This window comes from Macaca nemestrina, chromosome 8 (assembly GCF_043159975.1).
Source record: "Macaca nemestrina isolate mMacNem1 chromosome 8, mMacNem.hap1, whole genome shotgun sequence".
Classification (NCBI taxonomy): Eukaryota; Metazoa; Chordata; class Mammalia; order Primates; family Cercopithecidae; genus Macaca; species Macaca nemestrina.
This window is the reverse complement of record NC_092132.1, coordinates 123,387,767-123,411,739: the sequence shown is the minus strand read 5'-3', so window position 1 is coordinate 123,411,739 and position 23,973 is coordinate 123,387,767. Positions and strand designations below refer to the sequence as shown.

The window sequence follows — 23,973 nt, the reverse complement described above, 5'->3', positions numbered from 1 at the left end:
GACCAACCAAATTGCTATTTTGAACCACCACCAGGGCAAAGATTAGTTATCATATGGAATGTTTCCGTAATGGAATTTATGTGCACAGAAACTTTTGAAATTAGCAAAATACACATGCATATGCACTTCAAAATACACTTAAGTTACTCTTAAATGGAGTCTTTGATAAACAGGCACCAGAAGAGAGGTCTACGGAGAAATGGGTCACTCTTTTTTAATCCTCTCCACTGGCAGTGGTGGGGCACTGCATAGTTGAGGACTGGGGTTCTTAAATACATGCTTCTTTGCTTAAATACATACACTCCAGCCTGGGTGACAGAGTGAGACTCCATCTCAAAAAAAACAAAATAGTAATAATAAATAAGTAAATAAATAAATAAATGCTTCTAAGACAAAAACCTTGTGTGCTGCTTCTTCTCTCTTCCAATCACCATCCTTTGACGTTTCTTAAGGCTAAAAAAACCCCCCAAACCATTAGATGGTTAACCTTTGCATACCCTACTAGTTACAGGTCCTCTAAAACAGAACCATACTGTTCACAGGTCAGTATCCTTCCCGAAGGTCTTTGTCAGACATCATTATTTCTAGCATAGGATATTCGACAGGATCAACAAGAAGGAATCGAAGACAGTAGGGACCACTACCATGACAGCTGCAGTATTATTTGGCAATGTGATTTATGGTTATTTTAGGAACAATGGCATTTCAGGAAGTGATATTCATCTGTAAAATTCCTTTGCCATGCAGAATATAAAAAATGATTACAGAATATTCAGAAACAAGCAATGCTCCTTCCAAATAATGAGATATTGGATATAATAAAGAGATGGGACATAATCAATATTTAAAAATATTTCTTTTAAAAAATTAAAGTTTAGGGTAGTTATGTAGTTAGTGTACAACAACTTGGTCTTAATAAGGACTAGAAACAAAATTTTATTTTGCGTGGCTAAAGAAATACATACATATTATAAAACTGACATTTTTTGCATTGTTCCATTGGGTATCACCACAGGTTGCTGCATCATTATAGTTGTTTTTAATGTAAACAGATAAACTCTCACACTTCCCAACTCTGGTATTATCCATCTATTTTTCCTTTCACAGTCCACTGATACAGAATTTTAAATGTTTAGAGTAGGAGGGAACCTTAGCTTCCAGCACAATGCTATTCATCTTTCACATGAGGAAATCATCCAACAGAAGTTGAGTGATTTACTCAGGGTCAGGCCACACCTTGGCAGAATTAATCTTATTATTCTTTCTCAAATGCTTTTTTAAAGGTTAACAGAGATTGAGTTCTGACAATGACTTATTTCTCTTAGATGAATTTTGTTATGGACAGGCAAAATAATCAGCCACTGTATTTCTCTTTTCTATTTCTTCTTTTCTGTTTGCTACCTCTAGGCAACAACCCATCGAATCCACAACAAAATCCTGAAGATTTCTGTATTATCCAAGAGAATCATTTTCTTTAAGAAAAATAAAATAATAAATATGTTTTGAATATAAAAGTTTCTGATAAAATAAATCCTGACTTTAATCAGATCAAATAAGATAATCAGATTTATACCATTATTTTGATAAAGACAAAAAAACCAACATAAACTTTTTTCCCCCAATCTTACACTTTGAGCAACTCTTTTAAATACTATAAACACTTTTCATTAGGGACTATTTTTCCCTTTCCCTAGGAAAATGAAAACCGAATAGAACAATTTTTTGCAAAAATTAAGTTTAAGAGGGTAAAGTGTGAAGACAGAGAACTGCTACTTAATCATAAATAAGTTAACAATATTAAACAGGAAAGTATATATTTCATTTAAATGAGTTTTTCTTCTTCATATTCGTATCACAAAGTAACTTCACTATAGCAGCACTAATTCATTATGTTTTTATTTACTGGTGGATGTCACTGGCCCCAATAAAAATATGTAATTTTTCATAAGAAATATTCAAAAGAACATAAAGTTTGAAAAATATAATTTACCAGAAAGCACCAACATGGGAAGCTCTTCAATTAAGGATGGGAAATTATTAATATTTTTCAGCCTAAGTTTAAGCAAAATTCATTCCTAAAGATGAATTTTTAATGAATTTTATAATGAATTATTCAGCATGAAAATAAAGGGAGCAAACTCTTTTATGCTTTTAAAATATGTTTAAGAGGATCTTATCTTTTAACACCTCTCTCATTTTGTAAACAGGACATTATGCTACCAAATATAGAGTTATTATTCTAAAGTTTAAAGCAATGCTTTAAATTTGTAAACCTTATGACATGTTCATAAAATTCATGGATACCAATCCATGAGAAAAAATTCTTCTTCCTCAACCCACATTTTAAAAGATATTTACAATTGTATTGGATCTTTTACTCTGGTTGCTTTAATTCATAATTAGATAGCATCTTTCAGGACTCAAGTATGGGATCTTCCATTTTTCAGATAATTTTTTCTTGGTGGTCAATAGAAAAGTCATATCAAAATGCACTCTTGATGGGAATGAAATGAGAATTATGATTTTGGGGGAGGAGTGCTCACAAAACTATTAAAGCAGCTTTGTTTATGTTTATAGGAATAGTAATAATGCTAACTTCATTAAAAATTATATTGACCATTTCATATTCTTCCAGCAGAGAGTGGAGACAGTTTAGCTGTACTTGTAACCTCATAGCACCCCAATTTTTACTCATTCCCCAAATCATCCCAGCACCTTTGGTCCCAAGACTACTGACAGACTCTTGGTCCTTCAGTGAAAAATCAAAGCTTTAAACAATCGGGTCTAGAGTTACCTATTTGCTTAAACTTGGATTTGATGAGGTTGCTAAATGAACGTTATACCTTTCTCATAAAGATAAAGGCTTCATGTTAATAAAGTATTTCAAAAGAATTATAACATACCTTTTCACTAAGTTCTGATACTCATTTGCTTTTATAATGGCAAGGTCTTTGGATAAAGATAATAGTAACAGAATTAGTAAAAATTGAAAGTGATACTTTATTAAAGCTTTTAAATATGGGTGTTTTTCATTAGAGAACACAGTTTAAGATAACACTTGGTTAAATTATTTAATATCCTGGCACTCCTGAACTGCATTACTTCAGGAAAAAGACTAATATATTTGTGAGGGGAATATAGGAAGGCAAGATGGCTAGGAAGAGGGAAGGGAAACTAGTAGGATAAACTGAATATTTGTATATTTAAAATACACATATAGTTGCATTTTAAGTAAATACCAATGGGATTCATTCAAAATTTCCTTGATATTTCCTTGGTATAGTAATATATTTCAAATTAAGTGATATGTTAACTAGCTCAAGTATGATATCTAAGGTTAAAAAAAAGTCACTTAAAATGACAGATCTGAAATTGAACCTACTAGGTACAAGATAGTATATATAATACGTTTTCATCTGTATGTTTTTAAAAAGAATATATATATATATATATTATACACATATACTTATATATGCAGAGTAACCCTAGAAGGATACACAAGAAATTGCTAACATCGGTTGCTACTTTTCACCCTCTACCCATCTGTACTGTTTCCATTTTGTACTATGTGTATGTTTTTCCCCATTCAAAAATAGTGATTAAAATCTCATTACCAAAATAAATTTAAATGATTTAAAATAGCATGTCAAATTAATAACAACTATGGATTTTTTCCACTATACATGAAAATATATACTTATATATATATTATTTTTCTAAGCTCTACCTACTAAATTTGGGTATATTTTCTTTATGACAGAGTTACTGTAATCTGAAAACCCAATTTTCACATGATATTAAGTTGGGAAAAGCACATTTTCCCTGAACTTCATTGCTACAGTATGGTGGACTATGGGTTGTATCAACAGCATGTTATCATACTTACTCTCTTTCTCTGATGGGCTAGCCATTAGCCACCATTTCTCTTTGAAATTCAAGAAACATTTAAGGAAATTTCAGAAGGATTTTAAGATCCTTTTCAGGCAGTGATAAATATTACACCTGTATTATTCTGTAGGCATAGAATCAATGTTAACTCCTCTTTGTATGTTGTCAAAGATGTTTGGTATTTTAGTAAAGACAGACTTCAAACTAAGTGGTGACTAAGCAAACCCCTTACATAAAGCTTTGAATAGGAGTTCATAAATAGTTCCAATGAAAAACATTTGGAGATAAGCAGGAAAAAAAGCTCACACTTATGAAAAAATTATTTTCAGAAAACCACTTAAAATTCAAATTAAGTCCTATTCATTTAAATATTAATATATACCACAAACCCAAATTTAAAGGAATGATAATACATACATCAGCTTTCAAAGGTAGCTGCTTATTTAAAATGAGCATCTGAGGGTGTATTCCAATTTCATCCTCTTCAAATTGTGCAGCTCAGATAAATGTTTATTTTATGGAAAATATTTGCAAAATTACAATATAAATACATGATTATATTAAGGTAGGATGACTATATAATGTATTCTTATCTATAGATATAAAATGAACGCAGTAAATATAGCACACTCTTGATGAATTGTTAGTACACAGTGTTTCTCAGTAAAGTATTATTAAGTAACAGTTATCTAGTTTTCAAATGTACATCTTAAGAAGCTTTTAAGATGGAAGGATACACTAAATCTCCCAATACCCTTTTTAGTTGGTGAAGGTTAGTACTTCTGTGAATTCTGAGATATCATATTTGTGTTAGTGACTGTTCATAGGTTCCTTGCATTTCCTTAACTTGAAACCTTATTTCTTTAGTCTGAGTGATCTTTAAATAATGCCACATCAGCTAACCACACTTTTAATTTGAGTATAATATTATGTACTGCATATTTATTCATTACTTAAACATATATCAACAATGAAACAATGATTGAAAAAAATTTGGTCTGGACAAATTCCCCAAATTAACTGTCAGGGCATTATGGGGAATCTCAACTAAATACAGTCTCAACTGTAATACGAATTTGGGTTGGAAATAGTATTTTATTTATTCTAGTTCTTAAGACACCAAATGTGAACTCTACTTTAAAATTATTTGTTAAATATACTGGGATTTGCTTCAAAAGCATCTTCTACCCTTCTCCATTATACTGATTTAATGGAAACCTGTTACAACAACAGTTCCAACACAAACATATGCATGCAAGAGATCACCTTATAGATTCTAGCTACATAGTTATTGAAACACATCCCACCTGTCAAGTGGCATAAATGTACATCTTCTATATACAAAAGGTAAAGTGCATTATTAAATTAGTGAACTGACAGATTGTCTGCCTGGACCATATAGCTTTCAAATAGACAAATGTGAAATTCTCCTATCAGAACCAATTATTTCAAGAGGTTCCAACTAGCTTTTCCACCCTGTCATTTATTTTTTTGGCCATGCTCTTTAGTGCAAATAAGCTTGTGTTTGACTCAAGTTTCAGGGACATGGCAGTTTGGGGTTTTAATAAGGAAAATTATAAAATGTAGCAGAACTTTAATATCTTTATAATACATTGCATCTTTTGCATATAAGCAACAGATTAGTGCTGCTTTCAATTGCTAGGAGCACACTGCCAACTATCAAGAGGAACCCGTTTCCAAATTTCATACTATTAGCTTATATTACTACAGTTTTGAGCCTGCACCACATTATGCTTGGATTATTATGTGCAAACATCATCAGTGTTTTAGAATTATACAGTGAACTAGTACTTTTGGTTACTAACTTTCATGCTCATTTTTTAACTTCTAACTTCCAGTTGCCTTAAGAGTTTAATGTCTTCAAGGCAGGGTTTCTGTTATTTTGAAGGATACCATGAACACTTGCAGCTCCATGTATGTTACAAATGACAATAAATAAAGTGAATATTGCACAGATAAGAATAGTAGCTTATTTTATAAGATACATGGCAATACATGTCCTAAGACCAGAGTTTTGAACTGGATCATATTTAATTATGGCTAATGAATTCTTGGGAATTTTAAGTATCAAAAAATCATAGCATCTTCTCATTTTTCAATGATTTTGAAAAAAATGAAACAAAAGGACTGGCAGAAGGCTTAATAATTTTAGAGTATATTCAATTGCCAGTATATATGCATCTATTTAATCTGCAGCTTTGAGATGGTAAAAACTTTGAACTATACATACAAGGTAGAAAATCTGGCTGCTTAACTAATTCTTTACTTAAATAATTAATGGAAAACTAAATTTAATAGTGTTTATATACAATGAGTTAAAGATATTTATCTTTAAGTCTGACATGGTATTGTATGTATGTATACACACACATATATGCATATACATATATGTGTGTGTATATATATAGATATAGACACATACTCAAATCTTATCAGACCCAAAAGGTAAAAGGAAATCATTTAGACCTAATGGATATAAATATTTTAGAAAGGAAGACTTTAAGAGAGAGTATACACTCATAGCAATAGCGATAGGAACAATCAAATACTAGAATATTCACAGCTCCAGTTTGCCAAAATCTGACAGGTTGATTATTATTAATAGGCACTATGATGGGCAGCAATAACAATCAGTAGTACAGTAATTCAAGTGCACATCACTCCTTCATAGACCAAAAACTACTTTTTTTAGCGAGCCTACATAGTTATTTTACAGTTAGGACTGTTTAAAAATCCTTGCTACTTTTAGAGTCTCAACACCCACCATGTGCTATTAGCTCTAGTACTAACATTATCTCCTAACCTTCAGTTGTTCTATAGTGATCCAGATGGTCCACAGTTATAATGAACTAATGAGATTCCTTCACGCTACTAGAGGAAATGTGAAATACGATCTGTAAACCAATACCAGTATATATGTCGGGGTTACTGATTGCTTGTTCTTAAGTAACATAAACCAATGAAATTAATTTTTTAAATTCATACCATCAAGTTTTCTTAGTGACCTCACGTAAATGTACTGGGGGACAAACCCCTGGAAGAAAAAAATTGCTGATATAATTTTAAATTACTTTTGGCATATAAAAGAAGAGCTACATTCTGATTTGAATCCATGCAGCCAGCTCTCATCAATGAGAGTAATATTTGGGGGTTGAAATCAGTGTTCTGGCTCTTAAATATGATTAGATGGACTTACTGTGTAGGAGGTGAATAAAGCCAAGATAAAAGACAATAATTTCATTCAGAAGAAGATATAGCTGAATAGATGTAATTTCAGTCAGTTAATACAGGATGGGTTGGTACACATATAACACTATACCCACTTGTTTAAAAAATTGCTTAGGTGTTGAAAAATTGCTGTGGCACTTCCTGGAAAGTAATTTTTAATACAGGTAAATGGGTGAGTCTTGTGTAAAGTCAGAAAGAGCACCTTGGAAAATGCCTGAATTTTCCTTTCAAATATATTTATAACCAATCTTCAAATAATATTTTTCTCAGACTGGAAATTTGTATTCTAAATTCTTTTTAGAAAAAAAAAATCCCCACCCCCTCCGGAATTAAAACACCTGTAAAATTCAGGTTTATACTGGAAGTGTTGACATGGTTTTAAGGGTAGCAATTGCAAAAGTGCTACTAAAATATATTATTACAGGTATATTTTTATATCAGTTAATTGGTGCACCAACCCTTCTGGAATAGTGTTAAAGAAGAAGCATAAAGTATAACACCTTGAGTCCATGATCTATTTTGGGGAAGAAACCTCTCGCAATCTTCAAATTAGCATGAAAAGCTAAAACACCAAGATTTCCATAGCAAAGCCATTGGATGACGCCTCCCACTCAATGTGGCATAAAAGTAATTCCTGAAACTTTGGAAAGTCAATAAAAACATAAAGAACATTAAGTAGAGGTAAAGAAGGGATTGTAACTAAACTTAGAATAACCAATTAAAACTCTCCCATGGCTTTGATATGGTAACTATAAAATGTAGGGTTACCACAAAGTTTGAAATTATAGAACACTATAGTATTCTTAAGAAATATTATGACACTGTATTTTTAAGGTTTAATTAGATAAGATTTGATCCTTTGATGGTATAAATATTCAGTTATCCAACGGACAATATACATCTACTTGTCCTTTTATAAGTAAATATATTTATATATACTGGAGGTCAATATCTGTTTCTGTGGTAACTGCCCTACAGGTAAGCTTAGCAGCTTTTAATGAAGTGGGATTGAAATACTTTTAGGGGAATTTGTTAAATAGAAAGTCACACTTCCATTTAAGTATATGTATCTTTTTTCAGGATTATGTCATAGTGCAATGTAAATCTTAGTTATGGTATTTAGAATGTCAGAATGTCACATTTTGTGCTGATTTGCATACTTCAATAGTCTGGAGCAGTTGAAGCAGCTAAACTATTTAGCTCTGGGAAGGTTGGAATTCCCGTAAGAATTATAGTGATCTATGTGTAACATAACATGAGAATCAGACTTCTTGAAGTATCAACTACTAGAGGTATTACTAGTAACAACGGGCCAAAAAAGAGGAAAAACTTCTTCAAAGGATAATGGATCAGTACTTTTAGCCAATTTGTGATTTTAAATTTTGCCTGATGGAGTTCAATTTCACTCTAGTCGAGGCATTCTTGTTCTTCACCACTGGCCTTTCTGCCATCCATTCTCTTTTCTTTATGGCTGTTGCAAATTTTCCTCATCTCTTCTTCATACTTGATAAAATTCTCCCCAAACCTTGTCCAAGCTTTGAATGGAACAGTAATAGTATTACGGTAAGGTGGTCTCACCTCACTTACCTTCAGGAAAATTCCATATTTATTAGAGCCCACATCAAAGTAGAACCTTTTATTGTCCACTCTGAAAGAAGTCCCCTCTGGGAGTTCTAGTGGGTCATCGTCTCCACCTCTTCGTTCTTCTATGTCTCCTTCGCCATAGTCTTCAATCAGCTGAACCAGGGCATCACGAAACTCAATCATTCCTTGTGCTGGGAGGACAATAGTCTGTTCTTGGCCCAAACTGTGGCCAAAATAACCTATCATGCCAGTCCCCCGCATCATCGTTTGTCTAATCCGTAGGAAGCGACCCCGCTGATTTTCCTTTAGGTCTAGGTAATATTTCCTATTGTCCCTCTCGATATAGTCTGTTTTCAGGACACTGTGAGGATGCTCTTCGGACCCCACCGAGACTGGTGGGGAGGGTGCCGAGTGCTTCTGTCTCCTCCTGGAGCCTTGCTCTTTGCTGTGGCCATGCTCTTGCCGGTGGCCTTTCAGGCCCAGGTGGGCATAGTGCTCGATGAAGTCCCCTAGACAGTCCTTCAGCTCCGCTGCCACAGACAGGGAGAGGGTCAGTTTACTCTTTCTGATGTTGTCCTGCCGGCCTCTCCCTATCCAGACTTCGGCTATCTTTAGGAAGCGGCCCCGGGAGCTTTGCTTCACGTCTAGGTAAAACCTCTTTTTCTGGATGTCCACTCGTTTGGAGGCCAGCTCCTGGATTTCGGCTGCGCCCCCGGCCTGATTAGGGGTGGCTGAGGCCGCGTAGTGGGGGTAGTGGGAGTGCTGGGCCTGGGGATAGAGTCTACTCTTGCTTAGGCCAGAGCCCCCTACATTCTTGCCTCCGCGGCCGCGGCCGCCGCCGCCTCCCCTTCGCCTGGCTCTTTCCATCTTCAGCTGCAAGTGACAAACAGACACACGGGGTGGGGTGGGGGAGGGGTGTTGAGAACAATCGCAGACGCCCCTCGGCCTGGCCGCCCCCGCCGCCGCCCGCGACCCCCACGCCCGGCCCGGCTCCCCCGGCGCCGCAGCGCGGGGCTCCAGCTCCTGCCGGCCGGTTGGCGGCCGCCGCTCCGGCTCTGCCCGCGCTCCCCGCATCCCTCTGCCGCCCCCGGGGCCGCTCCCGCACGCCGCCGCCGCCCGTCCCGCGTTCCGCGACCCCGGGTCCCCAGCCGGCGGGCACTCACATCATCTCTGCCATCACCGCCGCCGCCGATGCCCTTCACGACCACCGCCGCCGCCGCCGCCAGCTCTCGGCCCCTCTGCTGCAGCCGCCGCAGCCGCCGCCCCCCGCCTCCTCCCCCGCCGCCGCCGCTCGCACTGCCCCCCGCCGGAGCAGCCGGGCAGGGGCATCGCCCGCGGCGCCCACCGCCGCCGCCCCTCCTGCGGCCGCTGCGGGGGCCGCTGCCGGGCTTCGGACACCGGCCCCACACCCGCCAGGAGGGGAGGGGAGGGGAGGCGGGGAGAGCGACGGCGGGGTCGGGCGATGGACCCCGCCTCCCCCGGCACAGGCGGCTGAGGGGAAGAGGGGGTCTCCGCTCTTCCTCAGTGCACGCCCTGACGGAAGCCCGGTGCGTGGGGTGCAACGGGAGTGCGAGGGGACTGGACAGTTGTGAAGAGGTGCGAACGAGGACCAGGTAGAGGGAGTGTTCTCACTTCTCCGGATTCCACCGGGATGCGGGACTCTGGCGGCCCAGCGGCACCTGCAAGGAGACTACACTTCCCGAGGAGCTCAGCGGCAGTGAGGGCCTCCGCGCATGCGTACCGCGGCGCGCTGGGCGGGGCTGGATGGGCTGTGGTGGGAGGGCTGCAGCGCCGAGCGAAAGGCGAGCCGGGCCGGGGGCGGGGAAAGGGGTGGGGCAGGAGCGGGGGCGGGGACGGGGCTGGAGGGGCGGGTCGGGTCGGTCTCCGGGAGCTGATGTGTACTGTGTGCGCCGGGGACGCGCCGGCGTGTACTGTGCAGCGCGGGAATGAAGTTTGCTGATTTGGTGTCTAGCCTGGATGCTTGGGTTGCAGGCCCTGCTTGTGGTGGCGCTCCACAGTCATCCGGCTGAAGGAGAAGACCTGTTGGACTTTATCTTCTCAGGGTAAAGTGTCTTCCCATTTCCGTTTTGCCAGCTCGGTGCCCCGGGTATCTATCGTGCTAGGCTTCTGAGACACGTGGAGGTGCTTAGGCCCGCGGAGCAGGCCCCTGGGCTGTGTTTGGGAGATTCCGGAAAAAACAGACATTCTACCTTTCCCTTTCCCCTCGGGAGCAGCCAGGAAAGGCGTCTGTCGGAGCTTCCGCCATTCAAAAAGTGCTTCCCTGCCACTCCCGGCCCCAGCCTGATGTTTACCCTGCGCGCTTAGGTTGCTGTCTTTCCGGTACGGCCTTATGGCAGAAATTGAGCCACTCCAGGTCTGCACAGTAAAGTCGAGGGAAATAACCTGCTGTCTATGATTTAGCAAGTGATGATGGATATTTTTGAGTTCAAATCGCTCAGTCCTTAATGGATTTTCTTTTTTTTCCTAGTTGAATGTCAGTTGTTCTCCGGCTAGGTTTGATATGAAAAATACTACTCCCTGTTGAAGAGGGTGATATAATTCTTAGGATGCTAATACAGGAGTCTGTAAGTCGGAGTACTTCAGGCTTTTTATGGTTTGGTACATTTCTTTTTAGGGGTGGAAGATTGGGATAAGTAGGACAGTTCAGATCTTGATGTCATTGAATAGTGGTGTCGACCTAAAAGGAAGAGGCCGGGGCACAAAATTTTAATTTAAAGTGTTTACTTTAGCCAAAATGAGGGCAGTTGCCCAGGACTCATATCCCAGTTGCCTTGGGGAGTGCTCCTTCAGCCCTTGGTTACAAGCAGATTTTTAAAGGCGAAGGGAAGGAGTGGGCTGAGACAAAGTTGGTCAGGAATTGTTATTGGTTTACAGAGATACCATTGCTTGGTGATTGGCTGTACACTGTAACTCATAGGGTATGAGTTATCGTGTCCAGCATATGGCATTTTATGGCTACTTGGTACCAGTCTAGAGCACACATAGCAGGTGGGCTTTAAGAGATAATTATCCAGCTCAAGCAGGGAGTGAGATGGGACTGTTTTTTCGTTCTAATGCCTCTCTGGGCCTGATAATTTAAAGGGGCTTCCATTCTTCAGCTAAAATTTTATTTTCTACTTTTTTTTACCCACAGTGGTCTCCCTTTATTAATCCAACAAATGTTTATTAAGGACTGCTCTAGGCACTAGAGATACCAACAATGAACAGAACAGACAAACATCTCTCTCCTTTTGGAGCTTACATTTTAGTGGACAGAGACAGGCAAAAAATAAAATGTATAGGGTGACATAAGGTGAAAATGGAAATTAAAAAGGAAAGGGAGATGAAGAGTGTGTGTGTGTTGGGGGTGGAGGGCTGTAGGGGGCTGCAGTTGTACAGTAAGTGGTCAGGGAAGACCACACTGAGAAGGGAATTTTTGAGTCCAGAGCTCAAGGAAGTGAGAGAACTTACCTTGAGGCTCTCTGGAGGAGAAGAAAGTGCAAAGGCCCTGGGGGAACCTGCCTCTTTATATTCAGAGAGCAACTTAAGAGGCCTAGTGAGCTGGAGCCCAGCGGAGAGGAGGTCAGAGGTCAGGCCAGAAAGGGAATGGGGCCAGAATATGTAGGACTTTATGGGCTATATTGAAAATTTGGGCTTTCATTCTGAGGGAGATGGGAAGCTGTTGGAGAGTTGTTAGGGAAACGTGATCTGAATTATGTTTCTAAAAAATGGTGGTAAGATATCATAAAATTTGCCATATTAACCATTTTTAGGTGTTCAGTTTAGTGACATTAATTACACTCATCATGTTGTGAAATCATCACCACCGCTATTTCCAAGACTTTAATGACTTCAGACAGAAACTGTAACTTTTAAGCACTAACTCCCCATTGCCTCATCCACCCAGCCCTTAGTGACTTCAAATGTACATTCTTCCTCTACAAATTTGCCTATTCTAGATATTCTACATAAGTGGAATCATATAATATTTGTCTTTTTTGTATCTGGCAAATTCCACTTAGCATTCTTTTTTTTTTTTTTTTTTTTTTTTAAACAGCTTTATTGGGATAGAATTAATATAGCATACGGTTCACCCATTTAAAGTGTGCAATACAATGGTTTTTAGTTTGTCTTCAGAGTTGTACAGCCTTTATCACTATCACCTTTAGAACTTTTTCATCACCCAAAAGAGAAACTCCATAACCATTAGTACTCAATCCCACCTGCTTTCCTAGGCAATCACTTACCTATTTTTTTGTCTCTATATAGCTATCAAACCCTATAACATTCCTTCTATCTAACTGTATTTTTGTACTCATTAACAACCTCTCTTCATTCCCACCACCCACCCACCCCAGCCTCTGGTAATCACCATTCTACTTACTACCTCAGTGACATCAAATTTTTTAGCTCCCACATATAAGTGACAACATGCGATATTTGTCTTTACGTGCCTGGCTTATTTCACTTAACAGAATGTCTTCCAGTTCCATTCATGTTGCTGCAAATGACAGGATTTCATTCTTTATTATGGCTTAATAATATTCCATTATTGATGTATATCACATTTTCTTTATCTACTCATCTGTTGATGGACAGTTAGCTTGATTCCATATTCTGGCTATTGTTGAATAGTGCTGCGGGAAACATGGAAGTGCAGATAGCTCTTTGACATACTGATTTCATTTCCCTTACATATATACCCACTAGTGGATTTGCTGGACTCGCTTGTAGTTCTACGTTTAATATTTTGAGTTATTTCCATAATGGTAGTAATTTACATTCCCACCAACAGTGAGGAAGGAGTTCCCTTTTCTCCACATCCTCGCCAACACTTATCTTTTGTCTTTTTGGTAATAGCCATTCTAACGGGTGTGAGGTGATATCTCATTGTGATTTTGATTTACATTTCCATGATGGTTATTGATGAGCAATGTTTAATATACCTGTTGGTTATTTGTATATCTCCTTTTGAGAAATGTCTATTCAGGTCTTTTGCTCATTTTTTAAATACTTTTTTTTTTTTTTTTTTTTTGCTATTGAGTTGTTTGACATCCTTAAACATTTTGGAAATTAACGTCTTATCAAATGTATAGTTTGCAAATATTTTATCTGATTCTTCACTCTGTTGAATTTGCTATGCAGAGAAGCATTTTATTTTGATGTAATTCCTTTGTCTATTTTTGCTTTTGTTGCCTTTGCTTTTGAGGTCATATCCAAAAAATCATTGCCCAGACCAGCGGTCCCCAACCTTTTTGGTACCAAGGACTGGTTTCATCAAAGGCAATTTTTCCATTTGAGGAGGGAGGGGATGGTTTCAGGATGATTCAAGTGCATTTCATTTATTGTGCATTTTGGTTCTATTATTATTACATTGTAATATATAATGAAATAATTATACAATTCACTGTAATGTAGAATCAGTGGGAGCCCTGAGCTTGTTTTCCTGAAACTTGAGGGTCCTATCTGGGAGTTATGGGAGACAGTGACAGATTATAAGGCATTAGGTTCTCCTGAGGAGTGTACAACCTAGATCCCTTGCATGTGCAATTCACTGTAGGGTTTGCGCTCTTATGAGAATCTAATGCCACTGCTGATGTGACAGGGGAGGTGGAGCTCAAGAATGTGGAGGAGCTGTAAATAAAAATGAAGCTTCGCATGCTTGCCTGCTGCTCACCTAGTGCTTTGTGGCCTGGTTCCTAACAGGCCACGAACTGGTACTGATCTGTGGCCCAAGGGTTGGGAACCGCTAGCCCTGACCAATGTTAGGGAGCTTTTTTCCTGTGTTTTCTTCAAGTGGTTTCATGGTTTTAGGTCTTACATTTAAGTCTTTAATCCATTTTGAGTTGATTCTATATGTGGTGAGAGATGATTGACTACTTTCATTCTTTTGCATATGGTTATCCAGTTTTCCCAACACCATTTATTGAAGAGCCTGACCTTTCCCCATTGTGGGTTCTTGGCTCTTTTGTCAAAAATCAGTTGGCTATAAATGTGTGGTTTTATTTCTTGGGTCTCTATTCTGTTTTATTATCTGTGTGTCTCTTTATGCCAGTACTGTGCTGTTTTGATTACTAGAGTTTAGTATATTTTGACGTCAGGTAGTGTGATACCTCTAGCTTTGTTCTTTTAGCTCAAGATTGCTTTGGCTATTCAGGGTCTTTTGTAAGGATAATGTTTTCAGGGTCCACCCATGTTGTGGCATGTATCAGAACTCGATTTCTTTTTATGACTGAATGATATTCCACTGTTTATATTATATATATGCCATATTTGTTTATTCATATGTTGATGGACACTTAGGTTGTTTCCACCTTTTGGCTGTTGTGAATAATGCTGTTATTAACATTGGTGTACAAGAATCTGTTTGAGTTTCTGTTTTCAATTCTTTTGGGAATATAGCTACGAGTGGACTTGCTGGGTCATGTGGTAAGCTTTTGGTTTAGCTTTTTAAGGAACTGCTAAAACTGGTTTTCCATGGGAGCAGTGTACAAGTGTTCCAGTTCTCCGTATACTCACCAAAAATTAATTTCCTTTTTAAAAAATTATAGCTATCCTGGTAGGTGGTGGGAAGTGGTATCTTAGTGTGGTTTTGTTTTGTATTTCTTTAATGACTAATGATGTTGAGCATCTTTTAATGTGCTTATTGGCCATTATATATCTTCTTTGGGGAACTGTCTATTAAGTCCTTTGCCATTTTTTATTTGAGTTTTTTTTTTCTTTTGAATTGTAGGAGATCTTTATATACTTTGAATATTAAACCCTTATTGGATATAAGATTTGCAAATAATTTCTCCCATTTTGTGGGTTTTCTTCACTTTTTGATATTGTTCTTTGATTCACTTTTACATTTTTATAGAGTCCAGTTTATCTATTTTTTCTTTTGTTGCCTATGCTTTTGGTGTCATACCTAATTCCCAAATCCAAGGCCGCGAAGATTTTCTGCCATGTTTTCTTTTAATAGTTTTATAGTTTTAGTTTTTCTATTGGCGTTTTGAGTTAATTCTTATATATTATTTTGATACATTTTAAGTTATTTTTGTATATGGTGTGAGGTAGGGGTCCAGCTTCACTCTTTTGCATATGGATATCCAGTTGTCCCAGCACCACCTGTTGAAGAGTATTCTTTCCCACTGAATGGACTTGGCACCCTTGTCAAAAATCAATTGGTCGTAAATGTATGGATTTACTTCTGGAATTTCAATTCTATTCTATTTTATTTATATTTCTGTCTTTATGCCTCTACCACACTGTTTTGATTACTGTAGCTTTGTAGTAAGTTTAGAAATTAGGAAACATGAGCCCTCCAAGTTTATTCTTCTTTTTCAAGATTATATTGGCTATTTGGGGGTCCCTTGCAATTCTGAATTTGAGGATCACCTTTTCCATTTCTGCAGAAAAGCCTTTTGATAGGGATTGCAGTGAATCTGTAGGTAACTTTGGGTAGTATTGACATCTTAACAATATCAAGTCTTTCTATGCATGAACATGGGATATCTTTCCAGTTATTGGTGTTTTCTTTAATTTCTTTCAGCAGCGTTCTGTAGTTTTCAGAGTACGCGTTTTTCACCTCCTTGGTTAAATTTATTCCTTGGTATTTTATTCTTTTAGCTGCTATTGTAAATGCAGTTACTTTCTTACTTTCCTTTCAGATTGTTCATTTCTGGTGTATAACAACAGCTGATATTTCAGTGTTGATGTTGTACTCTGAAACTTTGTTGAATTTACTTATTAGATCTAGTAGCTTTCTTTGAGATTTTTATATGGGATTATGTCATCTGTATATAGAGATAGTTTTACTTCTTCCTGTCCATTATGGTTGCTTTTTATTTCTTTTCCATGTCGAATTTCTTTGGCTAGAACTTCAATACGATATTGAAAAGCAGTGGTGAAAGTGGGTATCTTTGTCTTGCTTCCTATCTTAGGTGGAAAGCTTTCAGTCTTTTACCATTAAGTATGGTGTTAGCTGTGGGTTTTCATAAATGCCCTTTATCATGTTGAGGAAATACGCTTTTATTCCTAGTTGTCTGAGTTTTTATCATGAAATTATGTTGGATTTTGTCAAATACCTTTTCTTTGTCAATTGAGATGATCATGTGATATTTTGCCTCCCTTATCTTAATGTAATGTGTTATATTGATTAATTTTCTTATATTGAACCACCCTTGCCTTTCTGGGGTAAATTTCAGTAGCTCATGTTATATAGTCCTTTAAATTGAGTTATCTTGTAATGGAATCACTGCTGCTGTTTTGAGCATAGACCAAACAGAAAAGCAGGTAAAAGGTAATATGGCTTGAACCAGCGTTGTAGCAGTGGAAGTGGTGAGAGGAGGTAGAATTCTGGCTTTGTTTTGAAGATAGAACCAACAGTATTTGCTGACAGATTAGATGCAGAATGTGAAAGGAGGAGATGAGTCAGGATGAATCCAAGGCTTTTGGCATGAGCAACCAGAAAGATGTAGGTGACTTACTAAGATGGGAAATATACAAAAGGAGCAGTTTGGGGAAACTTTATATCTGTTGAGTGGAATATGCCAATTAGAGATTCAAATATCCAGTAAATAATTGGCTATCAAAGTTTGAAGTTAAGAGGAATGGTCTAGGCTATTTATATAACTTTGGAAGTTTTGTGTATAACAGCTAATTTAAAAGCCAGCAGACTGACTGTGCTCTCTAAGAGAGTGAGTGCAGAGGGAGAAGAGAACAGGTCTGTGACTTGTATCCTGGAATGCTGTGATGTTTAGAGATTAGGGAGGTAAGAAGGAGCAGCAAGCAGAGTATACTGAAAAGGGGTTGTTACTGATATAGATGGAGACTCAAGAATTATAACAGAGGCCTGGTAAAGTGTTTCAAGAAGATGGGTGTGATTAATTGTGTCACTTACTGCTGGTGCATTGACTCAGATGAGAGTTGAGAATTGGCTATAGGATTTGACAACATAAAAGTCATTGGAAACCTTGACATGAGCCCTTTTAGTGGAGCGGAGTGGTTACAGTGGGTTTAGGAGAGGATTAAAGGAGTGGTAACGGAGATGCTAGTATAGATGACTCTTTTGAGTAGTTTTCCTATAATAGGGAGAATAATAATGGAGCAGTTAGCCAAAAGTTGAGGTTTTTTTTTTTTTCTTTTTTCTTTTTTTTAGTTGGGAAAAATTAGATGTATGTTGATGGGTCTTTTCTGGCAGACTAGTAGAGAGGAAAAAGTTGATGATATAGGAGATGGGAAAATGTCTTTGAGTAGATGTCTTTGAGAAAATGTCTTTGAGTAGATGAGAGGTTTGCACACATGGAGAGGTTGGATGTAGGAGTACAGATAGTTCATCCATAGTTACATAAGAAAAGGTAGATATATTAGGGTTCTCCTGAGAAACAGAACCAATAGGAGATCTTTATATCTCTGTGTCCATCTCTGTCTGTATCTCTGTCTCTGTATCTATAAAGAGATTATAAAAGTCTTAAGATCTGCCAGGAGATATACCCACGGGAGCTAATGGTATAATTCCAGTCCAGTTGTGAAGGTCTGAGAACCAGGGAGCCTATGGTGTAAGTTCCAGTCTGAGTCCAAGTCTGAAGGCAGGAGAAGACCAATGTCGTAGCTCAAAGACAGGCAGAGGGAGCAAATCTTCCCATACTTAGCCTTTTTATTTATTCAGGCCTTCAACAAATCGAAGGCCCACCCACATTAGGGAGGGCAATCTGCTTTACTCAGTCTACTGAATCAAATGTTAGTCTCACCTAGAAACACCCTCACAGACACACCCAGAATAATGTTTAACCAAATATCTGGGCACCCCATGGCCCACTCAAATTGACACATAAAATTAACCACCACAGTAGAGTCTGTGGGTACAGATATAATTATGTGAATAGATTTCAGGGTAAGAGCTTGTGGAAATTCATTTTTGATTGGTTCTAATGAAACCAGAAGCAAGATCATCAGCTAAGAGTGATGATCGGTGGAGGAGATATGAAGTTTAAGTGGAGAAGAGAAGGTATAAAATAGTCTTAGGAGGGGAGGATAGTAAATAGATTAGGGAAAAGTTGTAGGATTGCTAGGAAGCACTAAGGGCCCACCTGGGGCTGGTGGTCACAAATTTAAGGTGAGACCAGTCAAAATGGTTATGTTTTTCACCTGCTACATTCATTCAGCTGCATAGGTACAGGCAGAGTAGGTAAAGGTTCTTTTTTATTCAGGATTAGAGTTTTGCCAGGAGATAGTGATAAAGCCAGAAGGGCAATGAATTTGAGGGAGTATGCAAGGAAGTGCCTATCAACTTGGAATTTAAACTGGTCGAGAAGAGAATTAAGGACTGCCCAAGTGGAGGAAGACAATGATATGGTAGCAGGACCCTTAAAGGTCCCAGTTAGGTCAAAAGATTGTTGGAATTGAGTTTCTAGAGGAATGAACTTGAAAAACAGAAGGTGTTGGTTGTAGAGTGGGATATATGGAATTGAGATTATGGAAGGATTTAGTCATTGGTAATAACATAGTATCTTTGTAGGAATAAATGGGTGGAGCAGGATACAGACGAGATCACTGGAGGAGAGCTGGTCAGAAGACTGGGAGGCACTATCTCCCTTGGATATTATACATCAAAGATTGTGATCTACTAGACAAGGAGTGGGGAAAGGGTAGGATGTAGATATTAATGGCTATAGTTTTGATGGTGATGGTCATGGTGATGATAGTGGTCCATTAACACTCAAATACCATCAATTTCATTTATATCTAACACCACAAAGTTAGGTGTTGAATTACATGTGGTTATATTGGAACTAATAGTCAACCCTTCATGGACTTCTATTCTTTGATCAGACTCTTCTTGTAGGAGTAGTAGGTGCCTTAAAGCGCCTTTTCATAGTTGTCAGATTGAAATCCTTCACCAGTGGTTTAGTTTAACCCTGCTACTGTGGAGGTTTCTCTTGGCTTTCTGTGTGGGCTGCTGCTTTGTCTAGTTTTATCTTTTGGGGTTAGCATACTATTGTGAATAATTTATTGGTGAGAAGGTAAGCAGAGAAGTACTCTATGTCCTAGTAGTTTCTTATCTAGGAATCTGTCCTATAGCAATAATAGGAATGCCTAACAATACCCACATATCCACAAGGGTATTCATTGAACATTATTTTTGGTGAAATTCACAAGCAAGTTAATTGTCATCAATAGGGAATTGTTAAATAAATTACAATAGATAAAGAAAATGGAATTCTATACAATCTTCAAAAAATCACATCAAGAAGTGGTATTACATTTTAATTATCCCATCCTGTCAACAAGGGTGGCTTCAGTTGCAAGTAATGGAAAAACCAAAGTCAAACTGACTTTAGCAATAAAAAGTTATTTATTGGTCTATTTAATGGAGACATCTGAGGTAGAGTGGACTTCAGGCAAGTTCACTCAGGGATCTACCAATTTTTGGCCTTATTCTTGGCCCTCTTCTATGAAACCACCTTCAGGGTGGTTTCTTGTATGCTTATAAGATGGCTACTTGCACCAACCATGACTACATCTAACAGGAGCAAAAGCACCTTTTCCCTCGCCAGAGAAGGAGAGTCCTGAGCTTTGTTGCACTTGAACTGCCTTGGAACCAATAATTATGGCCAGGAGATGGAGGTTAGAGAGCTGAGACCTGGGTCATACCTCCTATCCTTGAATCAGTTGTATAGCAAGGGGAATTGGATTTTCCTGTTGGCCTTAAGACACTTGGATTTCACCTGTAGTCTTGGTGATGAGGTCAATTCCATCCATAAAACTTTGCTGTTATACATTTTGGGATAGGGTGAGGAGGGCTGAATGGAGATTAGGATGCTATTGAAATTTATTGTACACAATGGATCGTTATCATCTTCTTTCTTAGTGTTAAGGTAATCAGCCTCTTTTTCCTCCTCCTATGCTTGACTTTACTAAAACCCTGAGGTATGTTTAACCTCAGGACTCCAATTTGAAAAAATATAGACTGTTATTTACTTTATTACTTACAGAAGCCCTTCGTAGTACTCTCAGATAGCAAGAAAGATGTAGACAGGAAGTAGGGGAGGGGGGATCCTGCTTACTGAGAAATTATAGAGTATTGAAACTCCTCTTTCATATACCTGACCTCAATCCCATTCACTTACCAGTAGGGGCCCCTATTAATTGGTACCTGACCTGCTTTTGCTGTTCATTCATAAAACTGAGTCATTGAAGTACAGTAGAAAAATAATTAGACTATAAGATAACTTTTTTCCTTCCAGGAAATCCACAATTACAAAATATCTGATTTTTCTTCTTGTTTGTATTATGTAAACTTACCCTGTCTGAGGGTCCTCCTGGATTGTTCTTTGCATTTATATATACATAGAATTTCATTTTCTTTTCTTTTTTTTTTGAAACGTTGAGATGGAGTCTCACTCTGTCACCCAGACTGGAGTGCAGTAGCATGTTTTCAGCTCAGTGCAACCTCCACCTCCCGGGTTCAAGCGATTCTCCTGCCTCAGCTTCCTGAGCAGCTGGGATTATAGGCGCGCACCACCACGCTCTGCTAATTTTTGTATTTTTAGTAGAGATGGGATTTTACCATGTTGGTCAGGCTGGTCTCAAACTCTTGACTTTGTGATCTGCCCTCCTTGGCCTCCCAAAGTTCTGGGATTACAGTGTGAGCCGCTGTGCCCGGCCAATTTCATTTTCTATTTTAAAATTTAAACTACCACTGACACTTCGTTTTCCCCCTGTTTTACTTAGCATTTATCTTAGAGAATGATCTTAATACGTGTAGTTCTATTTTATTCTTCTACTGGCAGCTTAGTATGTGCCATATTATGGATGTGTCATTGTTTATTTACCTGTTAATTTACCCTATAACTGCTTCCTGTGTTTTTGCTTTTACAAAGGGATGTAATGAACATCCTTTATGTACATCTTTGTGCATATGTGCAAATATTTCCATAGGATAGATGTAATTACTAACTTGAAGGTTATGCAGATTTAAAATTTTGATGCCTTCTATGAAACATCTTTCAAAATGGTGATGCCAGTTTCTTCTCTCGTGATTACTGCATGTGGTCAGTCTTTTAAATTTTTTTGCTGATACTGATATATCAAAGTTATAACCAGTTTTTTGGCCTCATTTATTGAATAACTTGTTCTTTCTCAAAGACAAGACCTGCCTCCTTCATCATATGTCAGATTTCCATATTCACATGGATCTATTTCTGAACATGGCAAGTTTTATTTATTGTATGTATTTAAGGTGTACAACATGATGTTTTGATACATGTATACATAGTGAAACGATTCCTACAGTCAAACAAATTAACATATTCACCACCTTCCATAGTCTCTGAAGTCTTCAAGGTTTTCTCAATATGGCATTAGACATGTTATGTTCTGATCTGTTTTTGTATTTTTACACTAATTCCACACTAATTTTTTTTTTTTTTGACTGGGAGTCTTGCTCTTATTGCCCAGGCTGGAGTGCAGTGGTGCCGCCTCTGCTCACAGCAACCTCCACCTCCCAGGTTCAAGCAATTCTCCTGCCTTAGCCTCTCTAATAGCTGGGATTACAGCACCCGCTACCATGCCTGACTAATTTTTGTATTTTTAATAGAGACGGGGTTTCACCATGTTGGCCAGGCTGGTCTCGAACTCCTGACCTCAGGTGATCCGCCCGCCTCAGCCTCCGAAAGTGCTGGGATTATAGGTGTGAGCCACCTCGCCTGGTACACACTATTTTAATTACTGTAGTTTTAAAAGTTTCGTATTTAGTAGGGTGAATTTTCCCTTGTTGGTCTTGTTTTTCAAAAAAAAATTTGCTGCTCTTGAGTATTTTCTCTTCCCAGTGAACTTTAATGTAAACTCATGTGGTTCGATGAAAAATTCTGCTGACATTTTTTCTCGGTATTGCTTCTTGAGTGTATTGATTTATTTAATATATTTACAGTTTTGGGTCTGGCTATGCAGGAACTCAGTGTGTCTTATCCAGTCCTTTTTTAACTGTCTTAATAAAATTTGCTAGTTGTCTTTAAAATGGATCTTATATATTTTATGTTAGGTTTATTCCCAGGTAGGTTGTCATTTTTGCTGTTACTGATTTTGGATATCAATTTTGGATATAATTGTATAATTTGGACTTGGATATAATTGTATTCCATTCTGTCTCATATGTAAAAATGAGATAGGATAATAATTTATCTTAGGATAAAAGTAATTTGAGTATCCTTATTTTGAATCTGGTTACCTTATTTGCTCCTGTTAAACAAATAGATAAAATTACCTGTCCTCAAAGAGATACTGTGGAAAAGTTTTTTATTTTAGGAGACTTTGGAACTTTGATAAACATTAGGCTTATCTTTTGTAAAAGCTGGTTAGTGATAGCAATCAGACTCTTAAAGGTGGTTTTTTTCTTTCCTTTGATAAAATGCTTAATATGAGGGAGGATTAAGAAAGAGGATGGCTTTTGAACAGTTTCTTCATGGGGAAATAAGAAATTAGAATAATTTAATGTTCTCCAAAAAAAGGAGAACAATGACCTTCCCTCCTGAGCCTACTTCCAGCGTCTGTTTCTTTCTAACTCTATTGTTCTTATCTCTGCATTTTTCTGATCTCTTCTACTGTTAGTGTTTTAGGCTAGCTCCTCAGCAGAGGGCAGAAATTCACCTTCTCTTTAGCTGTGTTTGAAACCAAGAAGATAGAGGTATGAGATCTTCGTAGTCTGTAGTAAGAATAATAGAACCCATCAGAAAAAAATATCAAAGCTTTGTAGCTCCTCCTGGAAGTTTTGATGTGAAGCAGGAGACATCATCTGTTGGTACCTGACTTGCTTTTGCTGTTCATTCATAAAACAGAGTCTCTGAAGTACAGTAGAAAAATAGTTAGACTGGAGGATAACTTTTTTCCTTCCAGGAATTGCACAATCACAAAATTGCTGATTTTTCTTCTTATTCGTATTACATAAACTTATCCTGTCCGAAGAGACTATATTGGAACTTACTATGGAAGATTTGCATTAGGTAAATTTGTGACTGCTTAACAGAATTGTGTGTTAATTTTCCAGTTTCTTTTTTACCCAGTCTCCACTTTTACCTTTCTCTCTTCCTTCTATACTTAAATTGGTCTTATTGTAAAATTTATGCATTTCTCTTTCTACCTGGCAATGCTGATTTTTTTTTTTTTTTTGAGACAAGGTCTCACTCTCACCTAGGCTGTAGTGCAGTGGTGCGATCATGGTCCACTGCAGCCTCGAACCACTGGACTCAACCGATCCTCCCACCTCAATCT

At 38.1% G+C, this 23,973-nt stretch overlaps 2 protein-coding genes across 10 annotated transcripts in view; one reads left to right on the top strand and one right to left on the bottom strand.

The window, feature by feature from the left end:
• The window catches only part of LOC105481954 (purine rich element binding protein G), a 57,062-nt gene extending 47,048 nt beyond the window's left edge, over positions 1-10,014 (bottom strand). For 3 of the 4 annotated variants that reach the window (XM_071068424.1, XM_011741733.3, XM_011741730.2), the window contains exons 1-2: positions 9,885-10,014; positions 8,725-9,594 (exon numbers count right to left, since the gene is read on the bottom strand). In XM_071068424.1, the coding sequence (XP_070924525.1) occupies positions 8,725-9,588 (864 nt within the window). In that variant the 5' untranslated portion in view covers positions 9,589-9,594; positions 9,885-10,014. Of the gene's footprint in view, positions 1-7,629; positions 9,595-9,884 lie in introns of those variants that run through there. The other variant, XM_011741729.3, reaches the window with a different exon arrangement.
• Positions 10,015-10,243: 229 nt separating this feature from the next.
• LOC105481956 (WRN RecQ like helicase) overlaps positions 10,244-23,973 on the top strand; it is a 139,230-nt gene continuing 125,500 nt past the window's right edge. For 4 of the 6 annotated variants that reach the window (XM_011741746.3, XM_011741745.3, XM_011741738.3 and 1 more), the window contains exon 1: positions 10,614-10,784. The gene's annotated coding sequence lies outside the window, so the exon portion shown is untranslated. Of the gene's footprint in view, positions 10,439-10,613; positions 10,785-23,973 lie in introns of those variants that run through there. The other 2 variants (XR_011607122.1, XR_011607121.1) reach the window with 2 other exon arrangements.